Below are 27,246 nucleotides of genomic sequence, written 5' to 3'. Positions count from 1 at the left end.
GCGGAAGAGAGAATGTCTTACTGAAATTCAGACATAGTCTCACCAACAAAAAACAGCATCTCATTCATTCCTGTACAATTAAAATTCTGCAGATCATTGCTCAGTCTTATTTTTATAAGACCCTCTAAATCTAGTTTTGTTTACCTAGAATATTACAACAAACGTACTATATTCTCAAACAAGTTATAGCTATGCACTTTAGCAAGAGGCAACATGACAGTTTTGATGAGGTTACCAAAATCACATAGATTCTCCTTGAAATCCGTATTTGGAATGAATCTCCCTCAGTTCGATTATACTGAATTTCTGACAAATGAATTAAAATGCTTGCCATTAAAATGATGCGTTTCCTTCTTTAAATAGAAAATTTGAGTGAATAAAAAACACAGATAGCTGCAACTTCAATGAACAAAGATACAAAACATATATGTTCTCAATAAAGAAGATGAAGTCTTCTCATAGAAAAATCAGAACCAGGAGATCCTATGTTACAGCTCTTAGATTCCAATTCCAAGCAAATCAGAGGAGGGAAACCAGAGCAAGACCCACAGCTCTTCTAACACACAAGAGGCTCAACAGCAGAAGAAAAAGTGCACACTGAAAAAGCCTGTCCTGCAAACCTAGATACTTCTATTTTCAAGGCAGCACAGGATAATCAATTATCCAGCTGCAATAGTTTGGTCTGGTTGTCTATTATTACCATCCAACCATGTGTGGAAAAAGAAGAAATTCTGCAGATGGAAAAAGGCAAGTTCTCAAGTTAACGGCAGCAAGTACACTGTGTCATGAAGCTTCCAGGTCATACTTCATGAAGAAGCAGCCCCAGCAGTGCACCTGGTTCCATACAGATGCAATATTCTCACAAAGCAGTCCTGTAGACACAAAGAGGGAAGCGATACAATCATCTCTGCTACTACCAGCTTCCAAGCAAATAAGACTTTTACTTTTGATCTCTGGGCACATTTGTATTGTAACATATGCATTACCCAATCTTAATTTCCTCTTATCCCCATGCCTTTACGCCTCAGGGGGCTGGTACAATATTATTTAGGAGTAACAACTGCACAGCAGGTCCTCTTTATTCCCAAAAGCCCTGGGGCTGCATAACCATAAAGCTAGAGAATCTAGAAATCAAACCACTAATTAGTCTATACTGAGCTCATACAGGTAAGATTTGTCCAACAACTTGTAATCTGGTCAGCTATTCTTTGTATTGCTATCCTGTCTAGAGACTAGAATCACTTTGTTACACATTATGCAAAAGCAGAAATATTCCGGGAGAACCTACAGTTTAAATAAAATCAAAGGACAGGAAGGAAGCACAAGGAAACATGCGAAAAGAATGAAATATTCAAAACTTAAGTATTTCGCTGCAGAGTCACAAATACTTTATTGGCCTAAAGGTTCAGGCAATTTTTCACACAGTCAAAACAGTGCATCTTGCCAAATGCGCAACTCCCAATAAAAGGCATAAAAGATCTTCAGTACAATTACTGTTGTTTTCTACAGCACATACAAAGTAACAACATGACAAGGAAAAAAAACAAAAACAAACAACCAAAAAACCCCCTAAACCACCTGTATTTTTATTTCAGCAGTAGAACATAGGTATTTTACTTAGAGAAATATAACCTAGATGAACCTATTGCAGGGTAGATGCAAAGTTTATTGGAAAATGACACAAAGCAGTTACCAGTGTTTAAAGGTCTCCCATTGAACAAGACAGTATAGTCTGCTTGAAGTCTAGTTCTATCCAATAGTTACACAAAGAATCTGTAATAGAGGGAATGATCATTTTCCTTGCAAAAACAGGAAAGCAGAGTAGAGACTGCAAGCACACTAGAATATAAGATCAGAGTTCAAAACCATCTTGCCAAGTCAGGAAAAATAACACATGAGAAGGAGAAGAAACCAGCTAAGTAACAGTCAGCAGATGCAGGGTTTTAATGAATGTTAAGTAAATGACAGGCTGTTGCAAAGAAAGCAAACAGTGTATTATGATGCATAAACAAGAGGATGCCCCACAAGGCATGAGAAGAAATCCTTTTCCACACCTAAACACTAGTAGAGATTCATCTGGAATACTGTCTCAGTTTTGGACACCTCACTTTCAAGATGATGTAGATCAGCTGAAGGGAACTCAAGAGAAGTGTAACAAGAATGAGGGTTAGGCTAGAAACTGCTGATTTATTTTGGACAAAGTCTTTCAGAAATTCAAATCAAGGCAGCTATCAGGGAAAGTACCTGTCCTCCTTTATAGAAAGCATTGTCCATGATAGCATAGCAGATCAAAACCAACGCTGGTAATAAAATCTCATTCCTCTCAACTCCCTCTCCTATACATTAATACTGGTGCCTGCCTTCTACATAATTTCATACGTGCAATTGTGCAGAATGATAGCTTTTGGCAAAGTCACTTGCACTATAAAATGGAAAAAGCAATGGAGGGAATACTTTAAAAGAAAACTGAATTCCAGTATCACATAGCTTTAAACTAGATCCTTTTCTATACTTCACCACCACATGAAAATAGGAAACACTGCTCTACCAGTTCTCATTCCTTTTCCTCAGCAGTATTAAACATTTTATGAGCACAGACAGTCCAAAAGGAACACTGTGTTGGGCCATAAACTGCAGAAATGTATATTCTCCAGACACATATAAAAAAAGTACACAGATGGCTGCAGTACTGAAGATAGTTATAATTACATTTTTACCAGACATTTAGAACTAAAACAAAGTTGTGCCTTCTGAGAATAATTTTTAAGTCACACACGAGACAAAACCATCTAACTTTGCCACTGTCACAACACTTAGCAGTTGAATTAACTCCCTTTTATCAGAACTACTTATTTTAATACTATGAAGCGGAGGGATAATTGAAACAATCTGCCAACAAAAACTGGGTTTATGAAGTTTTAGCAAGGGCAAAGAACAAACTCTGGTAAGTCACCCTTAACTATTTCCCTAATTAAACAATAACATAATTTAAAATTAATTCCAAACTATACTTTACAAACAGCACTGTTCATATATACGTGAAATTCTGACATTTGTTTTTTAAGCAGGTTTTTGTAAGAAAACAAAGGGTAACATTAGAATATTTAATTTTAAAAAAAAGAAAGCTATAGACTCAGTTCTGGGCATGAAAATACTTTTAAGTATAACATGGGAAGAAATCTTAACATAAACTGTTTTGTTTCACAAACTACTTGTTACCTAAACTGAACCAAGGTTAGGCATTCCTCTTTACACCAAAAGAAAATATGTTTGAAACCAAAAGTTCTGATATAGCTAGCACAAACAAAATTTTCTAATGCTGCACAGTTCATTTAACGAGGACATGAACACCAACTTGAATTTTGGTGCAGGCGGAGTGAACCATCTTGAAGAGAACAAGAATTGTTCTTTACTAGAAGAAAGTTTGTTTTGGAAGCAATTTTCCTGATTTAGGAAAAGGAAACAAATTACTGTTTTCCATGGTTCAAAACAAAGTGAGGACTATTTAATGTTTCTTTAATTCATACAGAATAATAAAAGTCAGCAAATTCTACAATATCTTTGTTATTCTAAATATTTATGCTTCTGTGGATAATGTTCACAATATGATTAGCATCAGACAATAGTATCATTTCATCCTACTGAGTTCATAGAAGGACAACTCAGTTTCTCCAAGAAGTTAGTGATTTATCTTAATAAAATTGTGCTGTTCAGAAGCACTATTCTGTGTCTTCTAAGCAAAGAGTCACCGTTTTAACTTTTATGCTGCTCCCTATAGAAATACACAGACTGAATGAAAAATAGCACCAAAGCTACTCATATGGAAGGGAGCAGGGGAGGGAGGGGAAGAGAGGCAAAGAGGGAGAAACACAAAGCAAGTAGCAGCCCCACACTGAAAGGAGAATTACATTATTAGGTAAACCTCAAAGTTTCACTGCAAGCAGATGGCCAGGAGTTCAGTGTGATTACATAGAAATATAAAGATTCTTCTATTAACAGTTGGGAAGGGTATTCAACTTGACATACATACACAAACACAAAACATGCTTGGAACTTTAGCAACAAGACACTTTACATAAATATCCAGAGCTCAACAGAAGAGGACCCATACTTTCCACTGAGTTCTCACCATTAGAAACTGAACCACATCTGGCATAAATATGGCTAGTAAAATGCTGATAACTCAGTTCTAGGTTTAAACAACTTCCGAAGATGATTCAATTACTGTTTCTGTAACACCAGTATTAAAAAAAAAAATTTTAATACCAAACTATAAAAACAAAGTCTGCATTTCAGCAGCTTACAGTCCAGATACAAATTCACGTGGAAATCTAATGTATCTCCATAGTTCTGAAAAAGCCAGCGTACAGTGTTGTTATATACTGTAACAACAAATCAACTATCCATTTTTTCCAAGCTTTCTATGTACTTATTACCAATTCAAAGGGAACTAGCATTTAAACAACTTTTCTTCAGAAATCTTCCATTTTGGAATTTGTTTAGCTCTCCATAAACTAGTATTTTCAAATATGAGAATAGCAACAGGAAAGGCGCAGAGGAGCTGACAAGCAACCATCTATGTGGAAACAGAATAAAGCAGAAGCAAGCATGAGGCCTAGTGGAAATACTTGCTTATAAAGAAAGAGAAAATTAACTGTTTGAATATTCTCTCTTTGCCAAGAAGCACTTCCATCTTGAGACACTTTACTGCAGGAAGCCCCGATGATACAATTAAACACACTTAACCAGACAGCAGAAAAGGCACTGCAGATGTCAAGTAATCTGTGCATATAAATTGATTTCAAGAAGAAAAAAAACTTACACAACATAAAAACAAATATGTATTTAGCCAAACATTTGGCTTTCCAAAGAAAATTAAAATCTTGGGTGTAAGTTTACAGAGCAGAATGCGTGAGTATGAAGTACTGAAAAAATGTGAGAACGGAGTTTCTGTCATAGTATCAATACTGACAAAGTGAATTTTTAGTTTTTAAATAGAGCGTGTGGCATCTAAAGGGGAAAAAAATATTACCTGTGGAAATTATGGGCTTCTTGTCTACTGTTAATTTATTTTAGCATAGCAAATAAAAACATTAGAATTAGTTACATAAGGTTTGTCTTTCATTTGCACTATAAATCACAAGTGAGAGATGAAAGTGTCTCCTCCTAATATCTCTCCTCATATTCTCAGAAAGAACAATAAAAAAATGAACGATACTATTATACATTTGCTGGTAGTAATGACAACCAACATGCTTATCATAAATAACAAAGGTTCACTTCACAGATCTAAGAACACAACCCAGACAAAAAGTATAAAGGACAGAGTTGTAATTTGATTAGCCTTGGGGATTTACAAAGCAAATTTCATCTTCAGTCTCAATTTGACATTTAAAAGAACATTTAAAGCTCGTTTTGCAACTGTCACTTTTAGAGTGCTTTTCCATGGAGGTGTCTAGCCAGCTTCTCACATTTTCTCAAGTATTAACAACTAGAAGACCAGGTTTTATAAATAAAAATTTTTATAAGCTAAACACTTAATTCTCAAGAACAATTCTAGTCACATTGGGTTTTAGTTTCAGCTCTTTTACAGTAACATCTTCACTGAAATGGAGACATTTCTCTCTCAGCCAGCATGAACACTGAACTACTTTTACTGAATACCACTTAATAAATAGATTCCTATGAATATGGAAGAAGAGAATAAAGAAAATCTAAAGTGTATTTTGTTTTCTATTCTTTTTAAGAAGGCTAAGAAAGGAAACGAGAGTGGAACCATATAGGACTGATTACTGATGCATAAATATTTATGTAATCTGGTAGACAGCATCAACACACGTAACAGAACTCAGATCCAAATGCTCTCAGGTACAACATGCTCTAAAACATATAAATGTAATGTAAACTTTTCATATAACTTTACATATTCACTGGAGTTCCAGAATAAAGAGCTTTTTGTTTGATTTATAGTCAAGCAGTTTCTAGCAATTGCTTTTGATCTGATTGCATAGTTTCAATCAAATCTGGCAGAAAAAAGTAGGTTTTGGTCACCACTGTGTGAAGGGAGGGGGGAAAAGGGACACTGCGACACAGTATTCCATGTAGAAAAAAGCTTCAGTGACTGTTGAGCCATCAGTATGGCTGCCAGGTGGCCTGTCAATAGACCAGAAGCAATCCAAACCCTGTGCAGTCCCTTGCCCTGGCATCATTTGAAGAGCCTAGGATGGAACTGGGCTTACTACTAAGTTCAATAGAAAAAGGAATCAAATGGAAAATCAGGTATCATGTTTCACTTTTTTAGAAACAACTTATGTTTTACTAATATTTACACATAAGGAAAAAAAAAGCTTCCTGTTTCTCTGTACTTTACAAACCAAAAAAATTAAAAAACAATTATGTCAAGCAAAAATTTACAATCACACAACCTTCATTCAGTGGCTAAGATGGTGCCATTTAATGAATATGGTTTATATTTTTTTCTCATCTTAAAAGATGGGTTAAGGTTTCATTTACTACACATTATTTAAATTTTACACTGAGGGTGGCAAGTGTTACTTTCCAATGAGCATCTACACATTGTTCACAGACACAGTACAAGTGCTTTCTTAACAGTAATGACCTTAGCCTCACAACTAACAGCTCTGTTATTCTCATTTTACAAACTGAAAATAGAGGTGCAGAGAGGTTACTGAACAATGACCATCAGTTTCAAGGCACATAAGGTCAGCTTTTTTCCCTGAATACTTCATACCACATAGAGCTACTTGGGTTTGAAACAGCTCCCCTTGAGTTCAGGAAAAACTATGAATGCCAGTCACTTTTGTACATCAAACTCGGTATCCTGACACCCTGAACACACAGTTATAAGCAGTTAGAGAATTTAAAACGCCAACAGAGGAACTGTGTTAAACTCATTTGAACTGCAGCATAACATGGTAGTACAGGGTTTCCCCAGATTTAATCCTATTTGAACCCATTTCTTTTTTAGGAAATGGGGGAAAAAGCCCATTTAAAAATACTCAGTGACAAGAAGCTATTTATGTTTAGTAATGCATTCCAATGATTAATTAGTCCAGAAAGAACACATTCCTTATTTGAAGTCTGAACTTGCTTAATTCAGTTTCCAACCACAGAACTGTGGTGTACCTTTGTCAGCTGAAAAGAAGGTTGCTTTTATCAAATACCTCTTTCTCAGGTAGGTACATACTGACTCACGAAGAAACCCTTAACATTTCCTTAGCTAAGCTAAACAAAGCAAGCACCTTACATCTTAATTACTAAGACTGCTCCTCCTTCTCCCAGTCATTTTCAAGGCTATTCTCTGGAAGTTGATTTTCCACTATCCTCCCTGGACTATTAACACCAGATGTACTAATATATAGGACACAACCTCCTTTTTTCCAGTTCCCTTGCTTAACTACTCAAAGTTTTTCATCAGACCTTTTAGCTACAGCCAAAAGGATTGACTTCAAGTTCAACTCCTATCAGTCATCAACTCCAAATCTTTTTCAGTCTCAGACTGAGTCCCCTTATTTGTTGCCCAACTCAGTATTTATTTCATGGCAGAATCAGTATAACTAAGTGGCACATATTGTTTCATGTGTCAAATTTATTAGTGATTTTGCAACCTTACTAATGTTCTTTTAGTCCCAAATTTATGATTATTTAGGTAAGTAAAACATCTGAAATAATTCCAACACAGTTATTTACAGTGAGAACCCTAGGTACGCTGTAACCTCAAGTAGCAGGAGTTAATGCAATGTAAGCTACAGCAGCCTTAACTCTGGTAGGCACCAACATGTGCAGATGCATAACACACTCTGATGCTGGATTTTGCATGTTACTCATACGCAGCCTTGCCTAGGAATCCATGTTTGCAAGAAGCCAAATCTCTAGCCAACGTCCCCCAGCAGTTTATTTCATAACATAAAATTTAACAAATCTTTAAAAATACTCCAGAATGAACAGAGAAGCAATGTGCTTAAAGATGTCAATAAATGAAAATACAGTCGTATTTCCATTGAATAAACCTAATAATAAACCTTGTATTTCCATTGGATAAACCTGATCAATAGTGCTTAAAAATATACAAGCTTTCAATCTGTTTATTTAAACGTAATTGCAGAGATCTTTAAAGGTTTTATTTAAAACATAAGATACCTCACGGACCAACTGAAAAAGACAGAGCTGTGACCACAGCACAAGTTCCTGCCCAAAATCCCAGAACTCCTTACCAAAGCGTTCAGTGAGAAAGGAGGACAGACCAGCACACCAGGTATCACAGATGCCTTAAAGCAAACAGGTTAGCTATAATGTAATGGAAACCTTTAAATGTTTGAGCTTTATTTTCTTCTTACATAGGATGAATTAGGATCATAATTTTAGGTTACTTCATATTGTGCAACTCTAAGACTTCTGTGAATATCGACACTGTCCCTCTGACTATAAGCAGGACAGCAGTCTGAACTGTCAGAGGCTCCAATTCAGCTCAGCTTCATCATTTTAATGAAGGTGAAGGGGGGAGCAGGGAGTGTCTAAAGGAGAAGTAAATAGAGAAGAAGGGTATCTTCCCATAAAACTTCCCTTTCTCAAAGGGCTGCATGACATTTTCCCAAAATATGAGAGCATACATACTTCCACACCATTCTTCCCTGGCTTTTGAAAGCACTATAAACATTGGGCACACTAACTAAGACACTATCTTTTGTAGCTGAACTTTAAAGGCACTTATACAGGGTTTCATTTTCCCCATCTTTAGAAATTACATGGGAGAATGAAATCCATTTCTCTTAAGTCAGCCAGTTCCACACCTCTGACATGCATGGTATGATAGCTGCTGTGACCTCAGGAGTCTCAGAGAGAAAAGGCCTCACTGGTCTTACTCAAGTTCTTGCCACAGTTTCTCTCTTATACTGGAGTGATGAGTAAGTTATCCATACTAGGAAATACTTTCAAGAGTTGAGTCTCAATGACATCTTTTGAACTGATATGATCCTCCACTGATCATATAATGAAGGAACACACACATGCGCATTTATGAAGCTTAAATCTTCTGAAACACTTTTTGATCAGTTCCACCCAGTCCCTGCAGTGAGTGTCTGTCTCTTCCTTTGTACTTTAGGGGCAAGTCCACAGACAGTGATTTGCTGAGCTGTGATCTTCCTTTCTGCATTAATTAGCATAAAATATCAGTCACAACAGCAATTTGTACTGCTCCAGAGCATAAGGCCTTTTGAGATTCTATAAACTTAAGTAGAAGTGACAGAGGCAGAAAAAAATCTTCATCTAATCAGAGTATGCACTAGTTAGATAAGCATTACATTAGAACAGAACCATCAGAGTAAGCAATATTTAATGGCAACAAAATAAAAGATTTAAGAAAAAAATAAAAAACAAAGCACTGAAATACAGTTCGAGAATCCTGTAAACCCTTATTTAAAGTCCTAAATAAAATAAAATTAGAAAAAATAACAAAAACCACCAAGCAGAACAGTTACTGTTCCTCTGTTCCCCAACTATTTTCCAACTGGCTTTTTCTGGTTTTCATCTGCCTGCCATTTTCATTCTTCTCAGATTTTATTACTTGATACTGTAAGGCAAAAACTTAAGAAAGGAGGAAGAACTTACTGGTATTGAGAACTCCTCTGCCAAATACTTCAACACTGATGCTCCTCTTGCCAAAAAGTTACTTCTCTCTGCCAGGTTGCCTTGGAGTTTTGTGTCAAACTCCTTTCTGACAACTGAAGCAACAGAGTCAATAATTATGAGTTTAACTTTCTTTGAAATAATTTCTTCTTCCAAAGACATAATCCTAAAAAAACCAAAAACAACCCAGTCACTGATAAAGATCGTTTACACCATAGAACCTTATAACCCTGAAATTATTTAAATAAAAAGTTTACTTTAATAAGCTGAAAATCAGTGCCTCTTCTTCCCCCTCACACACCACCTCCACTAACATCTGCATGTACTGAAGAGATCTGGAAAGACATCTGAGGCTCCAGTGGGCTACATAACCCAAGGCAAGACCTCTCCAAAAGAGGTCCAACACCAGAATTCTTCATGTCTATATATGCAGGTCAAATTCGTTTCCATATACCGCCAAAGACAGTATGCCAAACCTAATCTGTTCATAATATGCTACTAGCTGTTCTCTGAAAGCTGCACTAGAAGGAGAAACTAGTCTTAGAATTCTTCCACTAATACACAAGATGATGCTAAACTACAACTTAATTCGTTTGCATTGCAAAATGTATTCACAAATTAACCTAAGGTAACAACATGACAATACAACACTGCCAACAACAGCATTCAGGTTAAGAACTGTTAGAAGATTCCTCTCTCCCGCTGCTGGTGTGGTCCCGGTCTTCCTGGAAGTAAACTGTACTTTGGAGGAGCAAACTCCTATTTCATGGAAAACTTAACTCTTATAGTATGGTCGCTCCACAATCCAAGACAAGACAAGACCTGTCACATGAACACTTTCCTTTAAATGTTTACAGGGATCAGGTAATATAGAAATTGTCTATCAGAAATAAGATAACATAAACTGGATTAGTCACATGCTATGAAATGAGAAGAACAATGTCAGTCTTTCTGTACAAGTTTTACTTTGTTTGAGACCGTGCTGTCATCAACACGAAAAGGCCTCAAGTAAGTGAATTACTCTTCATAAAACTTTGATACAAACCAAATATTGTTACAGATAATCCAGTCAAAATGGTCTTTGTTTTTTTTAAACTCTGGAAAAGAGTACCTATTCAGTACAGCGCCACAAGTCAGCTCTCGATACAGGTGAACGCTACTGGTCATGCAGAACAGCTTTTCATCTGAGTCAAAATAAGTAGGGAATCTGCTTCCTGCTATCTCAATCAACCTATCAAAAAAACAGAAAGCATAACACTGCAAAAGGAATAACATGGAGTAATAAGGCATCAAGTATTCACAAAGAAAACAAAGTAAGCCTCTGAATGATAAGCAGATACCAAATAATACTGGAAATCTTCTTCAAAGGAAAAGCATACTTTTGCAGTCAGACTGAAATACTGGAAGTCAGAACAGTTAGGTTCTCTTCCCAATGATGCTGAAGTCAGCGGTGCACTAGGGAAAGACATAATGTGTCTGTATGCAAAGGAATGGCCTATCACCTGTAAAAGGAAGCTCAAAGTTTATAGTTACTGAATGCAAAGTTCCTTGAGTTTTGTACAAAAAGTTCCACTCAATGGCCAAGCACTCTCCTATTTTAATTATTACATCTAAATACTATTTTCATTTAAACAAAGTTACTCTCCAACTCAAACCATCTTCCCCTCCACCTTTACCTTGCAGTGAAATCATGAAGTAGACCTTGTGTCATCACAGAAATTTAACAAGCTGGTAACAAACAAAGTCCATTACAACATACAGCTAACGTGGAAGCAGGACTGCAAAAAACAGAGCCCAGTTCACCTACGAGTACTTATACAAGCAGTACGCGTATAGCGAGTATGCCAGCCAAAGGGAAAAATCTTTTCACAGATAATCTCTCCTTAAAAACAAGAACAAGGTCATCTGGCTGAGAGATTTTTTTACTGAATCCATTTCCATTGTGCCATTTACCTATTTTTACAAAGGGCTTATAAAATCTTAAGAAAACACACTTTTTAGAACATAGGAAAAAAAAAAAAATCAACATTGTGGCACAAAGTGACCAAGCCTCCAGCTGCCAGGCAGCTACAACTGAACATTCATCCATTCAGAGAGCACAGGTACAACGGGCGTGACTTGATATAATGAAATGACTGAACAGTTTTAAGTGGCTGCTTCACTGATAGAACTGAATGAGGGATTCCATGATTAAATGGTGTCCATTACCTTATTAGCAAATTCATGACCCTTCAAAACCTCGAATTACAATTGTTAAGCATACCACTGTTTATTATCAGAGTAGACTAAGGAAGTGTATCAGATAACTGGTGATAACACCAAAAGAAATCAGAGGAAGTTGGATATTTATTATTTGTTGTCAAAATACTTTCATATTCAGAAACCATGCTTTGAAAAAACCTCTTGCACAGATGTAAAACTAAACAATTTATTGATGAGGAGCCAACATTTCCAGTTAAATGAGATTTTATACAAAAAAATCATTGAGGACACTAAATGGTATATGTTTTAGAAATGCTGACAGCCTGCAAACTCTTCACAAATCAGTGGATCTAAGTTCCACTCCTCTGAATACAAGGCAATTTTATCTAGGTCCTTAAATAAATGATCAAAAAAATTAACTTAGAAACTCATATTTTTTCCACGATGAAGATTTTATTTTTTAATAACAGAAAATACTTAATTGTTTGTATTTTAAGCAGACATATCCCACCACCTATAGCTTGAGAAGAGTGGCATCTAGTGGATGATACCTGTGGGCACAACTTACTGGTTATCTTGATGCTTTTTATTTAGGACCCCTTCCATCAAGAAACAAAATGTTAAATATATTTGAGAAAATTCCTTTAAATCAGCTTTATTTAGTTTAAAAATAGAAACAGTAAGATTGAATGCTAGTATACCTATCCTGAGCATGCAATTTCACTATAATAGCCTGAATGTCATTCATTTGATACACTACTTACTACGTCTAAACTTGTCCTGCAGAACTTCCAAGTACAGAATTTGTCTTTCCATTTGCATAATTAATCATGCAGACCATTTGGGCAACAGTGATCTGTCATTCAATGCTGTTCATGAAATGAGATTTCAGTACACTTCCTAATGAACATGCATAACGCAATGATCATTATACAGACTGACTTAAAATCACACACCAAAATCTTCCCAAGATTGCAGTACTATTCACAGAGCTCCATACAGGTTCAAAGTTCTTTAAGATCTACATCCTGTTTGTCACAATGAGACTAAAAACTGCACAGAACATGTTCTCTGCAGTCATAGGGTGGAAAATCCACTTGTTCTCAGCTTGGGTTCACAGAAATTTGTATCTAATGTTTTTCACAAGCACTAAGTATGGCTAGAGAGAAAAGCAAACCAAACAAATTATCATCAGACTCTCTAAATAAATCTGGTATGTTTTCAGTTTATAGCTGGCTGGAGGTCAACTGAATTGCTACAAAACTGATTACAACAATTTTAATTTGTGGACTTACCACAGGAATTTCATTTACCTGTCCTAGAGTCTGTGTTCCGACAAAGCTGAATGACAGACACCATCTGCACTGTCATAGTTTTCTCTTACACAACAGAAAATATATAAATTACAGAAAACAGTGTCATATCTTAAAAGACCAGCTTCAATTCTGATCACTCCTCAGCTTCGCTGTTAGGTTGAACTAAACTGTCACGTTCAAGAATAAGTAATAAGACTATGAAAATTTGTGGAAGCAAAAACCTCCCCGCCCTGAACACCTGCCATGTAGAATGACAAAAGAGAAGTGCCTTTGAAGAAAAGAAATAAAATTAGCCAGTTTTATGCAGTATCTTTCTAGAAGCACAGCATTACAGCAGTATGACAGCTACAACTTCACAACTCTCAGCCCTAAAAGGCAGCAGGGATACAAACACTCTCTTCAGGCTTCCTGTAGAGACTTTCCACAGTTTACATAGAAATAGCTCCAGCTCAATGTCTCCATTAACCCCTTTAATATAAGTTGCTATCAAATGGGTATTTGCCCTCTTAAGTGTTTAGAACAACAAAACCAATATCTCTTCTACTTGCCATCTATTAATAATGCATTATTCTGTAATCCTAAGAAAATTCAGGTTAGGAGAGCTCAGATCTCCAGGCCAACATCCTCTTTAAGGTAGTTAGTGCCAGCTATGAAGTCAGAACAAGGTACCTCAGGCTTTATCTAGTCATACTTTGGAAGCCTCCAAGAACAGAGGCAGCATAATCCCTCTGGGCAACTTTTCCCAATTCCTGACTGTCCTTAATGGTGAAAGAACTTCTCCATATATCAGCACAGAAACAGATTTCAGTGTATGCTTGCTGTCTCCTTGTCATGCACCCCTGTGCCATCTTCCTGTTGGCCTTCCCACTGGTAGTAGAAGGCTGCTGTTAGATCCCCCCCAAAGCCTTCCCTCCCCTAGACTGAGCAAGCCCTCAGTCTCCCTACAAAGGGCAAGCACTCCAGTCCCCAACCATCTTGGTAGTCCCCTGATGAACTCCCTGCAGTTTGTCATGTCTTTCTCATACCGAGAGCCCAAAACTGGACACAGGATCTAGATGTAGTCTAACAGGTAGCAAGAAGAAGGGGAAAAGCACCTCCCTCACTCCACTGGTGCTGTTCCTTAGAAGACGCAACACAGAAAATATAAAATACATCTTGTTTGCTGAAATTGTGTTTATCTATCATTTCCAACTGAGCAATACTAAATATGATTTAATACATAAATATTCTCATCCTCAGTAATAATCTTATTTTTACTGCATTTCCTCTCGACATCCTACTCTATTTTCAGCAGTTTCATTTTCACATTCACCTTTTTTCTCTAGCATTTGCTTCTAAGCAACAAGTCTTAATTCACCCGTTAAGTCCTACCTTTTTTTTTTTTACTATCTGCATTTCAAGGACCTGAAATAAAAATTAAATGGTATATAAGAAGCAAGCACCATACTTCGCAGAGCCATTACTTGAAGCTCTTTTCTTTGATATATTACACTTCCAGTTTAAAGTTATTTAAACTTCTGTGAAATTAACTTGACAAAAACAGTGTCAGAAACCCCACTTTCTCATCGATGTTAACTTCAAATGATCAAATAATACAAATACATTTGCTTTGGATACTCCCAATTCAGGCCACGGATATAACTACTAAGTCATTTGAAATATATAAATTATTTCAATTAACCTTTTTCTGCCCACTTTTCTACACAGACAAGGATGAGACTACTGTACTTGTCCTTCCCCAGACCCTTAATAACTTCTGAATACACTAATTCCAAACAGTGACAAAGAAACAGACATCTCAAAAACCATAAAATCCTCATAGTTTATCTAAGTAAAGTAAATTAGAGCTACCTTTAACTAAATACTGCAGAATTATTTCAACAGATAATCAGTCAGTCAACGTGGAAAGACTGGAAACCAACAAGTGCATACACGTCTCCTCTGCGTCTCCTGTCCATTCAGCCCTTAGAGGGTACCATAAGTGCACAGCTGAGCAGTTAGGGTCACATGGGCGTAGCAGGAGATAATAAAAGCAGAGATGTTACAGAGGTAAGGGAATGTAGTACTGCATGGCCACTAAGGACATAGGAGAGATGTGAGGTTACTGCAGATGGAAATCAGAAGTGCCAAAGAAAGGCAAGGGGCCACACAGCAGAAATAGGACAGAAATCTCAATGAAAACTACTTCTGTGTCCTACTGTTCACAGAAGAACCTCCGCTTCCTTTGTACTCAAAATGCTGGGCCTTTTACATCCTCAAAATCTTCCTGTTAACTACACAGACTAAACTGCAAAGAAAGATCTCAGGTAGAGGACTGTTAAGACCATTTACAAATTAGAGAGTGTGCCATCCACCTTGTCATAGCACAGTTGGAATCTGCAAAATCACACAAGTTAGGAAGGTGAGCAAACCATTCTATTAAATTAATTTCATAATCTATGAAATAACTACATACATCACATAAATGCTTAAAAACTACCATAGGTATTTACTTTATAAATACTTTTCTCAGAAAATAATTGAAGGCTCCAAGATAAAAGGCGCTAAAGAAGTTGCAAGTGTGTACTCTAGAATTTTAAATCTTACCTTTCAGCACTGAATGCAGACTCTGTGTCAATGTATATAACAGCCCCATCTAGTCCTCCCATGCTTACGGGCAGTGTAGCCAGAACACTCACCATAATACAAAATTGAGTTTTGCCACAACCTGGTGGGCTAGTTATCTGGAATAAAAAAGATTAGTAACATAAACAAGGGTTATCACATTCAGTTGACCCTAATTCTACTTTTAACTAAGACCCATCAGCCAGAACTCAAAGCTGCTCTTCCAATTACCAATGGAGGAGACAGCCATAAAAAAAATAGAATGCAGCCCACAAAGAGAAACTTGCAGTTACTCTTGGATCTCTGCCTTGCAGTCAACCTCATCCACTGAAGAACACACACTTCTTCAGACACAGCATTATGCTGGTACTTTATCTGACATCCTTTATTACCTCTCATATCTGAGGTCTCCTACTCTCCCCCCTCTCTTACAAGATCTTCCCTAGAGCCACACCTAGCTGTCTTCTCTCTCCTCTGTGCTACCTTCTAAAATAGAGCAGAATTAGAAGATTCACTGTTGACATTCACATATCAATGGCCTTTATTGCTGAAAACAAAGTCCAGAGCTAACGAGTTCACAGATGTAAATGACTGCTTAGGAATCATCATTACCTTGGTTACAATCAGGTCTCCCTTGGAAATCACGAGGAGAATCACTTATATCCTGTAAAGACTGAACTTAACGTTCAATATGAACCACATAAATACATAAGACAGATTTTATCTGCCCCAGAGACTACACTCTGCTATGCAGCATGTGTTTTGTCATTGGTGGTAACTCCCTATTACCATATTTCAACATGAAGACCATTTCAGGATCCAGACTAGTTTGCCAATTTTAAGCTTTCACCTGCCCTTACTGAAAGCCTACTGCAGTTAAGCAGTATTCGAAAGGAGCACACTCTACTTGTGTAAAATGGTTCCAAGAGAAAAACCACAAGGATCAAAAGAATACACTGTTTGATGAGATCCCCAGTTTGAGCACAAGATTCTTCTACTAGGGATGGCAATATGCTGTTCTTTATCTGCTGCAGATCTTGCAGAGATTGTAAATGAATGCTGGGCTCTGTGTTCAGATAATTGTATGTTCATTAATACTACACTAGGTCTTTAAATACAACATCACATTATCACTGCTTCTGGGAAGGGAGATGATGGCATCTTAAATACAAAGAGGCTGAAAAACAGCAAATACAAAGTTGAACTGACTTTAGACACTAAAAACACAGAGTGGTGAGTTCATTCTGATGCTAGTTGAGCCTAAATAATAATGCAAGATAAAAGTAAGCCTCTCCAGGGAAGTTAAACTGCAAAATGAAGCATATCTCCTCAAAACACCTAGTACTGCCAAAAGAAAGGCTTAAATATAGAGCTGTTGCTTAAAATTAAAAATGAAGCCTTACAACAGACAGACACTCAAAATCAAAGTAATTTTTGAGCCTGAACGCACAACACTAAGTACAAACACGCTTTCACCACAAGATACTACAGTATTGCTATGGTTTCATTTTAAGCAGCAGCAGCATGACTTCAAGTACAGAAAATTTACAAGGAATCACTGAGAGACTGCATTAGCTACAGTTACACATTAGCTACTGTCACGTTAGTTAAAATCCCTTTAATCACTTCTGTCTATAAACAAGGCCTGAAAACCAAACCATACCAGTCAATCTACTTGAAGCTTTAATGCACAAGAAGCATTAGATGATTTTTGTTTAGAAGCACACACTGCATTTTGTGAATTATGGATCAAGAATCAGTCATATTTATGCAATTATCTGTCCTACATCCAGTGTACTTAAATTACAAAAAATTGTATCAACAATAGCTGCCACATTTTAATATGAACCCAAAGCATATATAAAAAATTTCAGAGGCAATACATATTCCTTAGACTGTGATAGCCAAGGAACCTCATCAGCTGTTTCTAGTTAAAAAGCTGACTTGAAACGAGTGAGGGGAGGGCATCAAACCAGTTGTTAAATTAAAATGTTTGGACAACTGTGAGGAGACCTCATAAAAACATTTGTAGTTTAGCCTTGCCTGGGAGGTGCACTGGAATCAACATTTATTTCAGTGGCTGATGCAGGAGCTAATTCGGCAGAGATGCTGTAAAAATGTCTGAAGATATGAGCATCGGATCAGAGAAAGACAGTGAATCTTGCAGTACAAGTTAGTACAAGGAAGCAAGCCAGTGGAGCAGGACAGAATTTCTATTCCCAAAGACAACCATACTTCATCTTTTATCAGCATTCCTCTCGAGGGCGTTAAAATGGGATTTTAAATAATCCACAGTGAACAATTTTAAAGAGCTATATTTTATTGTAGCTACCACTGGTTCTGCCAGTGTTTTGAACAATACAGTTACAGTTAAAAAAAACAACCTAAAATTCCACGAATGTAATTTAAATGAAGTGTCTGCAAAAAGTTTGTTTGCTTAGTTTTTTACTCTAAATTTGCTCAAAAAAAAATATCAAGTCCACCCAGATAGAAATGTGAAAACCACCACAGCTTTTAATTTATCTCTGCCTAATAAAATATACTTTTATTTTTCAATAAGCTATATATTATTTTCTCTGGCACATCTGTAGAGTTTGGATGAAGTCACAAGGAACTAATTCTTCCTCAGCTACCAGGGGATTAAACTCTTCAATATTCACAAAGTCATTACTTTAATTCTTTCTCAGAGGAGTTGGCCAAAAGCTCTGACATCTGACCACAGAATTTCAGCTGTGATTTAATTTCCAACTTAAAACCTAATAGTGGTTTGGGAAAAAAATGGTCTGAGACAGCGCAACAGAAATCAAATCCCTCTGGCACTCAAAAAGCAAGCAGCTGTAGAAGATACCACCACAAGTCTTAACCCTGTGGTTCATGTACTCAAATTCCAAGTTTCCAACCACCCTCACTGCTGGGTAAAGTAACAGGAAGACAACGATTTAGCCACACCACTCAGGAAGTTAATGCTGCACACAACATACTTTTGAAGAGTACTTCTCTCAGACTTTGAATATCTGCCTAATCACAAAAACACAAAAGGGCAACCTGCTGGTCAGCTATACTCCAGGAAATTGCAAAAGAGCAAATTAAAATTATTAAGTTTCAAAATCACTTGAATTCAAAAAGAACATCACCTGAAAATGTTCACAAGCTGCAATACAGCACCAAAGCAGCAGCAGCAGACACTTGACAGCTTGCTACTAAAATTTCATCTAACAGTCATGCTGAAGAACACTTGCAGTGCTGCCAACCTTTGAATCTACTTCAGATTTCATGACTCTTCCAAAAACGCTTTTAAAAATCTCCAGAACCAGGGTTTGAATGAGAAGCTGTTTCTGCATACTTAATTGTTCTCTGCCTTTATGTTTGCTGAGAAACCCCCAATACATGCCCTAAAGTGCTCTCCATATTTTGTACCTGAAAGGCAAATAAAAACCACAACACTTTTTTTTTTTTTTTCCAAACACCTCTGATCTCTTAAATTAGTCATCTAATTTCTGGAGTCCACTTAGTTCTCTCTATAATATTTCTGATTAAATAGTTATTATGCAGCAGTATTGGTTGCACCCTCATGCCACAGCGACAAGACCAAGCTACCGGTGGAAGGACACAGTGCTCACAGTTCTGGTCTCATCCACTAGATGTCTTGTACAGACTTCAATATCTCAAGTCACACAGTGAGACCACCTATTGAAGATAACTGTATTAGCCAGGTTTCTCTATTTTTAACCAAAATATGACAGAATACAAAAAACTTAATATTCGAAAGTTCTTTCAGAAGAAAACTTAAAGTGCATCACCCTTCCTTGCACAGTGCTTTTCCTTTATAGTCAGATGAAAGTTCAGCCTATCTTTGAATATATTCATTTCCTCAAATACCTTTACATATAGATACACATGGAGTATGATCATTCTTAAAATAGAGTTTAGCAACAGTTTCAGATTTTCTCATATCTAAAGAAATAAATGTTTTAAGGAAACACTAGAAAACAAAATTAAGAATTTAGTATTGTGACAATCAACCAAGCTCAGAAGTATTACAAAATACATAGCTCTGGAAAATTAAGCATTTGTATTTACTTTCTGAAGAGCATTATTTTATACCATCTCTGAAAAAAGATATCCGACATCCATGTTTTGAGATCAACTGCTTACAGAACTTACTTTCAAATTAAAAAAAAAATCAAAAAAAAAACGCATCAAAGAAAAAAGACTTTAGAAGTCAAAAGTTAGCTAAACTCCAGTAGAACACCCAACATATCAACCTCTGCTTTTCCCAGATCTCCCTCTGGAGCAATGCCAAGAACATGGTACTCAGTAAGCTTAAAGACCATCAGTGCTCCAGCAGAGCCATTCTACTGGGCCTTTAGGCAAGAACATATCAGATAGACTGCACTGACAAATGAATGATGGCTACACTTAGGATTAAGAAAAAAGACAAATATTCATGATCTTGTTAGCAGCAGCCTTGTAAATTAATTGCGTGGCTCTTCCAACCCAAAAGATCACATCCACTTATTTTTTTAATTAGGAAAAAAGTATTCCAGGATCCTTTAATGCAAACTTTTACATGGCCATCTTTTACTCAAAATTGCTAAGCCACAGGAAGGAGGGCAAAACAGACAGGGTTATCTGGGTTGACCTACAGAAGAATGACATCCTTGATTTGGGCACCACTCAAGAGCCAACCACAGGCTAAAGGACAAGTCATATCACAGGAAAGATCGATCTCTTTTCTACTTCCTTCTCCTACCTGTGCAGCAGTGGCTCTACATTTCAGCTAAAGAAGCACAATTCAGAAGTGTAAGCATGTGAACAGCCATTCTCTGCCTCCACTGAGTAAAAGTTAGCGGACCAGAAAGAAATCCTGGAAAGCCAGATCCTAGCCACAAGTGAGCATTGTTTCTTTTCAAACACAGGAGGCTGTGCTATTCCATCAGCTGACTGCATGAACAATAATCCAAAAGAAAAGGAGTCAAGCTACACCCAGTGTGGCCACTGCTTTTCTGAAAAATATTTTTAGGAAGCAAAAACTCATCTCCTGCTGAAGGTACTATCCTCAACAGCAGCATAGTTACAATCTCTGGACCCTGAATGTCCCACTAGTACTTCTAAGAACAGCTCTTCAAAGAACAAGAATTGAGCAAGTCTTTTCTCCCAGAATTTAAAGACTTGCAGTATTCGCCTAAAGATTAAGTTCTACCAATCAGATTTTCTTATCGTAAATTGGTAACAAAGCTAGGCCTAAATATGAAAAAATAATAATTCTGATATATCACATTAAGTTTGTGGATGTGTTCTTGAACATTTTTATAAAGACCTGAATGGTGTATATACAGAAAGAAATATTCAGAAGCTTTAAAAAGTAATATCCCCTCAGTACCTAAGAGTTTACTAGAACAGAAACTGTTATAGTCAACAAAACTCAGTGTTGCTTAAACACTAACATGTTTTAAGTCACTACTGGATTTCGTAAGTCATTTCTGAGATCAAAAGTCAATCTAGTTTGATTGTAGGGTGTGGAAAAAATATATTTTCCTCATAGTAAGATTTTCATAACTTCTCTTCTACTCGTCCACTTTGGCAATTTGCCAAAGTAAACAAATAAAAGCACTTGGTAAGGACTGTTAAAGTGTTCAAGGAAAAAAATGGTTTCAACCTGTCTAAATTCAGAGCATGAGGAACACAATATATATTTTTCCACTTATTTCAAGCACACAGCCAAGTTCAGAACTTTACTTTAAGAAGGCCAGTATGGCCACAATGCATAAAGCCAGTGTCCCTCTAGTTCTGCATTCTATCTCTACCAAGGGCCTACAACAGATGGCTAGGGGAATAACATAAGAACAGGGCACACATATATTGATATACCCTCCAACATATATATTTCTCCATCTCCAACTGTACCTCAGCAAATTCCTAAACCAGAGATTGCATCTTTGTATTTTTATAATACTCAATGACTCCTATGAGCATCTACACAAATCCTCTTTCCAGAGTATTGAAACTGTGGAAGTTATTATTCACTTTCTGCAAGGCAATAAAGAAATCCAAGTACTAGAAGGTGAAGTGCTTCCTTTTCTTGAAAGAAAATTCTAAGCAATAAAGTAGCACTGCATCCAAAGTCCAGAAAGTGATATAGACAGATACGCAATCAGCTGTGTTGCAATGCATACGCATATAATACAGGCCTTAATTACAGTCTTTTTAAAAATAATGCATTACATATTTATTGCATAAATTAGTTACATTTATATATAAAAGCTCTGTAAAGTCATTCTCATGCCTATGTGCTTCACACTTTTTTCCTAATTGCCTATTGTACCTTCATAAAAACTAATGACTTAAAGTGAGTCAGTATTAAGAGGACAGAATCCTGACAGACCACCTTGCGCTTTAACCACAGAACTAAGCTGCAACTTTCCCACTGTAAAATCCAGCCAACAATTCTCAGATTTCCTGGGAAATTTTTCACTTTTTTAAAGGAATATAGGGTCACCAAATTTTTTTAATTCCTTCGTTTTCTTACTTACCTGACATACTGGAGAAAAACAAAACAAAACCCACAAAGTGCAGCCTCCAACAATTAAAAAAAAAAAAATCACTTCTCATACAAAATTTTTGTGGATTTTACGTTTAAAGCACCTGACACAAGACAGTCCAACCTGCCTTTGAGTTTTGACTTCTGTGATGTGCAACTGCAGTAAAACATTAAATAAGTTACCTCTGTGAGGGATCCACAAGGCACTCCACCATGCAAGACTTTATCCAAACTATGCAGTGTGGTAGATAAAAAGGCTGAAGAGGGATTGACAGACTTCCTCAGTTTCATTTCATAAGCCTACAATAGGAAGGAAAAAAAAGCAAAAGAAAACACACAAATCAGAAAATGCTTTTTTTGTTTGTTTAATGAAATAGCAAACTTCTCACATTTGCTTTCATCAGCCTGGAATGACTTAACATTTACCAATGAGCAAACTATTCCTATCTTCAGCTATAGTCCTCTCTTGGGGTGCTTCTGTGCATTTATATACTACTTATAGCTCATAGAGTAAATTTAAGTTTGCTGTTTCTCCCTCACCACAACATAATCATGACATGTCAAAGGTTTTCTCTGCTCCTATTCAACAAGGCTTGCTTTCAACCTGTGAAACTCCAACTTTTAAGTAAGTAAACACTACGTATATGATTAGTGACCAATGCAGAACACTCACATGAAACCAAGAATCCAGTGATTTCTTTATTTAACCCACAAAACTAGGGTTGAATGGGACTGTATAATTATTCAGTTGTTAAATCAGGAGTCCAAGTAAATAAAAAATTACCACATCCTTACACAACTTTTCCCAATGTAACTCATGTTAGTTTCTAAATATTTGCTTATTACTTCCTATTTCAGGGACTTCTTTTTTAATTTGTCTTCCAGCCACTGGATCTTGTTCAGCTTTTTGTTCAGCTAGAGTCTAGAGACTTCTAGTATAATTTTCTCTACTCAGCATATAATGCGATCAAGTTACCCCTTAACTAACTTCCTCTCTGATGAGTCCTGTAGGCTTCACTCTACTTCATACTGTGAGGCAAGTTTTCCAGAAATTAGAGTTTTACTGTATATCTTGGCATACTCTGAAGTTTTGTTGCTAGTGCTTCCAATGTTTTATCTGGACAGTATTTTCCCCTTATTTATAACTCCTATTATCTAATTAATTTGGCTTTTTACTCAAAGATATTGTCAAACCTTCTTGCTGTATCAGTCATGATGCTACATCAATCACTGACCTGAAGACCATCTGAAATCCCGTGTTTGCAGAGATTCAATCCACATCACTTAAAAATAACTCACATTCTCTGTTTCTGGAAGTACAGCTCTGTATTACGTGCACTTACATTAGCTGGTCATCTATCAGCTGGCTCTGTATTAACAGTCCTTGACAACTGCTGTCTGACAAACTTCAGTACCTATCAAGCTTCCCAGCAAAGAAATTTGAGTGAATAGCGATGTGGGGATGACAGGCAAAAGAAAATACTAGAACTCTATGTAAAATTTTCACCTGTCTTCAATTTATTTATTATTAACAGTTACTGATGGAAAACTAGTAATTAGCTAGCTTTTAATTCCTTCAGTAGAAGTCGTATTAATTGTGCATATCACTAACATTAATGCAGTATATTTGTGAATTTAAAGTTTCATAATTACTGCTGCAATTACTATGCCAATTACACATAATAAACTTTGACATGGCTTTTTTTTTTTTTTTCCAGGAAAAAAAGCAGGCTGTATTGACACAGGTCAGAACTGCCTGTGTCCTCTCTGTTTGAAAAAGGCATAATTTTTTATACTTTTTCACCTGAATTCAAAAAAGAAAACAAAATCCAACCACTGCATTACAACTAACATCTGTTTCCTTCTTGCACTCTTCCCAGTTAGGCTGCCTGTAGTCTAAACCACATTACAGCTCATTGTTATGGATGGAAAAAATCCTCAAGAAGTTATTCTCAGGATCACTTCACTTCTTGGCACCAATTTTACGTCTAAGACCAATTTATACTGAAATTATTCTTCTTTGCTTTTTTTTTTTTTTTAAGTTGCAGGGTCCAAACTGGAAGGAATTTTTATATACTGGATTGCAAGAGAGTCCCATATTTTCCTACTGCAGTCAGAACAGATTCTGCAAGCCTGAACAATCTCTTGAGGCTATTATGCTTAATAAAAGTCACTGCGTCAAACTGAAGTGCCTCAGAGATCTAAAATGAAAAATAAAAGTATTCTTTCACTGTGCAATCAGACTGAGACGTCACAAACCTCCCAGGTAAAAAGATGAGTGACACTGTTAAGCATTTTCCCAGACACTGTATCAAAACCAGAATCAAGACAAGCATACTTACTGTCTGCATTTTGGGAGCACAAGCTCGGCTGACTTTACAAAGAAGCTTCTGCACATCATAGTAGCTCTGTCCTGTCACTTTCATTAGCTCCAAGAGGGAAAGACATAAAAAGTCCTGAAAGATGATAGAACAGCTCAGAGAGCGCAACCTAGAAACCAAGATGGGACTAAACTGATGCAATTTATACACAACTAGTATACATTCCACCGGTTTACCAACTGTGTCATGTTATACGCTATTATGGTATACTTCTCCTACCTTTCTCCAAGACCAGTATATTAGAAGAAATTATATTTTAAAGGACACCTGAGCTCAAAGGACCAAAGATGCAAGAACTGTGCAATGGAACTGCAACAAGATAACACCTTTTTGACCACAAAAGTCTCACATCTACCCAAAAAACATTCAAAATACATCATGTCTTCTAGACTGCAGTCCTAGGGCTAGATCCTATATTTATGATACATACTACTGAAATATATGGGGTCTCTTGACTCTCTTTAGTGGAGCCTTCTTAAGAACAACTTCAGAACGTACTGCTGAAACAACCCATAACTGACAGTGTAACATCCGAGCACATTCACACGCTAGATTATGTAATATACATGTGTTTTTGTGAAGTGTTCACAAACGGATGTCTTACTCCATACACGTAGTAGCTACACACCTCAGCTAAAATAAAGCATATTCAGGTTCTTTAGTAATGAAGGTAGTTATGCATCTACTGTTTTAAAGCTACACTTTTACAATGTAGCAGGCCAGATGGAGTCTGAAATGCCCCCTACTTCATAGAAAGCTCTCTGTAAATTAAACCACAAAAAAGTAAACAGCGTATGCATTAAAACACAACACCCACACACAGAGAAAAACCCCCACAACACACCAACCCCAACAATCTACCCCCCACGAACATAAAATAACCCTTTCACCTGACACGTAGTTATCTGATACCGACTCAGCCTTTCACACAGCTCTTCAGACAACCTCGCTCTTCTTAGTTTCTTAGCAGCCATGATCTCCAATCTACAGTGAAAAAAAAATTTTAAAAATTTGAAAGATGCTTGGAATATGACTATGCAGACAATTATAATCACTCCTTGCTAAAGAAAAGGAAAATGTGCGCACGTGTGCACATATATATATAAAATCTAATGTTAAATAGACTTCCCACGTAAGTCTATGCAACATTAAATTATATTACTACTCTGAAAGCAGTTATGTTAAATTATATCTCATATTTGACATGTATGAAATCATGCCAGTTAAGAACAGAAAAGCCATGTTTATAAGACAGTTTATAAGACAGATATCTGTTTCTGGGACATAAGAAAGCTGGCAATTACTCAGTGGTGAACCGAACAAGAACTCCTCATGCTATATTGCACTGGAATGAAAAAAGATTATCTTTGGATGCCTAAACACAAATAGTAATCAAAGTAAGTATTTAACCCCAAACATTATACTGCTAGAACACAATGCTCAGTTCCGGTGACCCAGGATTCATGACAGATGTTGAAAGAACAGGAAGTATCCAGAAAGGACACAACAGAAAGACTGAAGGGCTGGAAACATACTTTAGCATGTAAGACTCAAGATGGTCCAGCTAGTCAAACCCATTGCATAACGTTCTGGGTTAACAACATATGGAACAAACAATAAAAAGTTATTTAATTTAGCCAGCTGTGTGAAACCAGAGGCCAAAGCTAAAAGCAGATAAAAAGGCCAATGTAAATATTAATTTATTCTAGAAGTGAACAAAAATACCAGTTTTGTGAACAGAAATGCCAAGGCAGCAACTGTGGTATATTCAATCACCTGAGCAAATCATATTTATTGAGATTCCTGCATAAAGAGTATCTGATTTTCAGATAAGCCTTAAAACTATTTACACAGCAGGTAAGATTATGCTGCCATTACAAACCTCCCATTCTTAGCCCTCAGCTATTTGCATTTGTCCCTTTTATTTTTTTTTTTTTACCGTTCCATTCTACTGAACAAAGCTTCACAGGATAGTACTCAGCTCAGTACAACCCGAAGCATAGACGTTTTCCTAAGCTACGTGTCTGTTTGAGCACATCGCTATTTCCACACATATTATTTAGTCAGTATTTGTGTTATTTATTTAGCCATAAGTTTAGGCAAAATGAGAAGGCTTTTAAATAATGTGAAATAGCTGAACTTTTGCAGATGCACAGGCCTCCAGATCTTCACAAGATGGAAGCCGTATTGCCCCGTCGACAAAATTCTCCTTGGACCAGAGGAAAACAGAACGTCTGAAGCTTCGGGAGTGCTCTCCGAGCTACCAGCTGCATTAGTAACCATTTATCACACAGACTACACACCCGTGAGGGGGAAAACACGTCTACCGGCACGGACTCACACCAGGTGACACGGGTGCTGCCGGAGAGCCTGACATTATCACTTCATCTGCACCGAGAAAATGCACCTAGGCCGCCGTGGCCTGAAGGCGAGCAGCGGCTGCGCTGCGGCCGCACCGGGCTCCCTCCCGCCACACAGCCCAGGTGACTCAGGCGCCCGCCCGACCCCATCGGTCGGGGAACCCGCGGCTGCGCCCGCCGCCGGAACCCTAGCCTGG

At 37.0% G+C, this 27,246-nt stretch overlaps 1 protein-coding gene across 5 annotated transcripts in view; it reads right to left on the bottom strand.

Annotated features, from left to right (window-relative positions):
* Positions 1-27,246, bottom strand: part of RAD51B (RAD51 paralog B) — a 451,378-nt gene that overhangs the window by 379,293 nt on the left and 44,839 nt on the right. For 4 of the 5 annotated variants that reach the window (XR_003398462.1, XR_003398463.1, XM_026848994.1 and 1 more), the window contains exons 2-7: positions 25,580-25,673; positions 24,651-24,764; positions 22,492-22,608; positions 15,750-15,886; positions 10,757-10,876; positions 9,628-9,811 (exon numbers count right to left, since the gene is read on the bottom strand). Coding sequence is in view for 3 of the 5 variants with exons in the window: in XM_026848994.1 (XP_026704795.1) it covers positions 9,628-9,811; positions 10,757-10,876; positions 15,750-15,886; positions 22,492-22,608; positions 24,651-24,764; positions 25,580-25,663 (756 nt within the window). In the remaining 2 variants the exon portion in view is untranslated. Of the gene's footprint in view, positions 1-9,627; positions 9,812-10,756; positions 10,877-15,749; positions 15,887-22,491; positions 22,609-24,650; positions 24,765-25,579; positions 25,674-27,030; positions 27,154-27,246 lie in introns of those variants that run through there. The other variant, XM_026848995.1, reaches the window with a different exon arrangement.

This window comes from Athene cunicularia (genome assembly GCF_003259725.1).
Source record: "Athene cunicularia isolate RWA chromosome 5 unlocalized genomic scaffold, athCun1 chr5_part1, whole genome shotgun sequence".
NCBI lineage: Eukaryota > Metazoa > Chordata > Aves > Strigiformes > Strigidae > Athene > Athene cunicularia.
The sequence above is the reverse complement of the archived record's forward strand: the minus strand, read 5'-3'. Positions and strand labels throughout refer to the sequence as shown.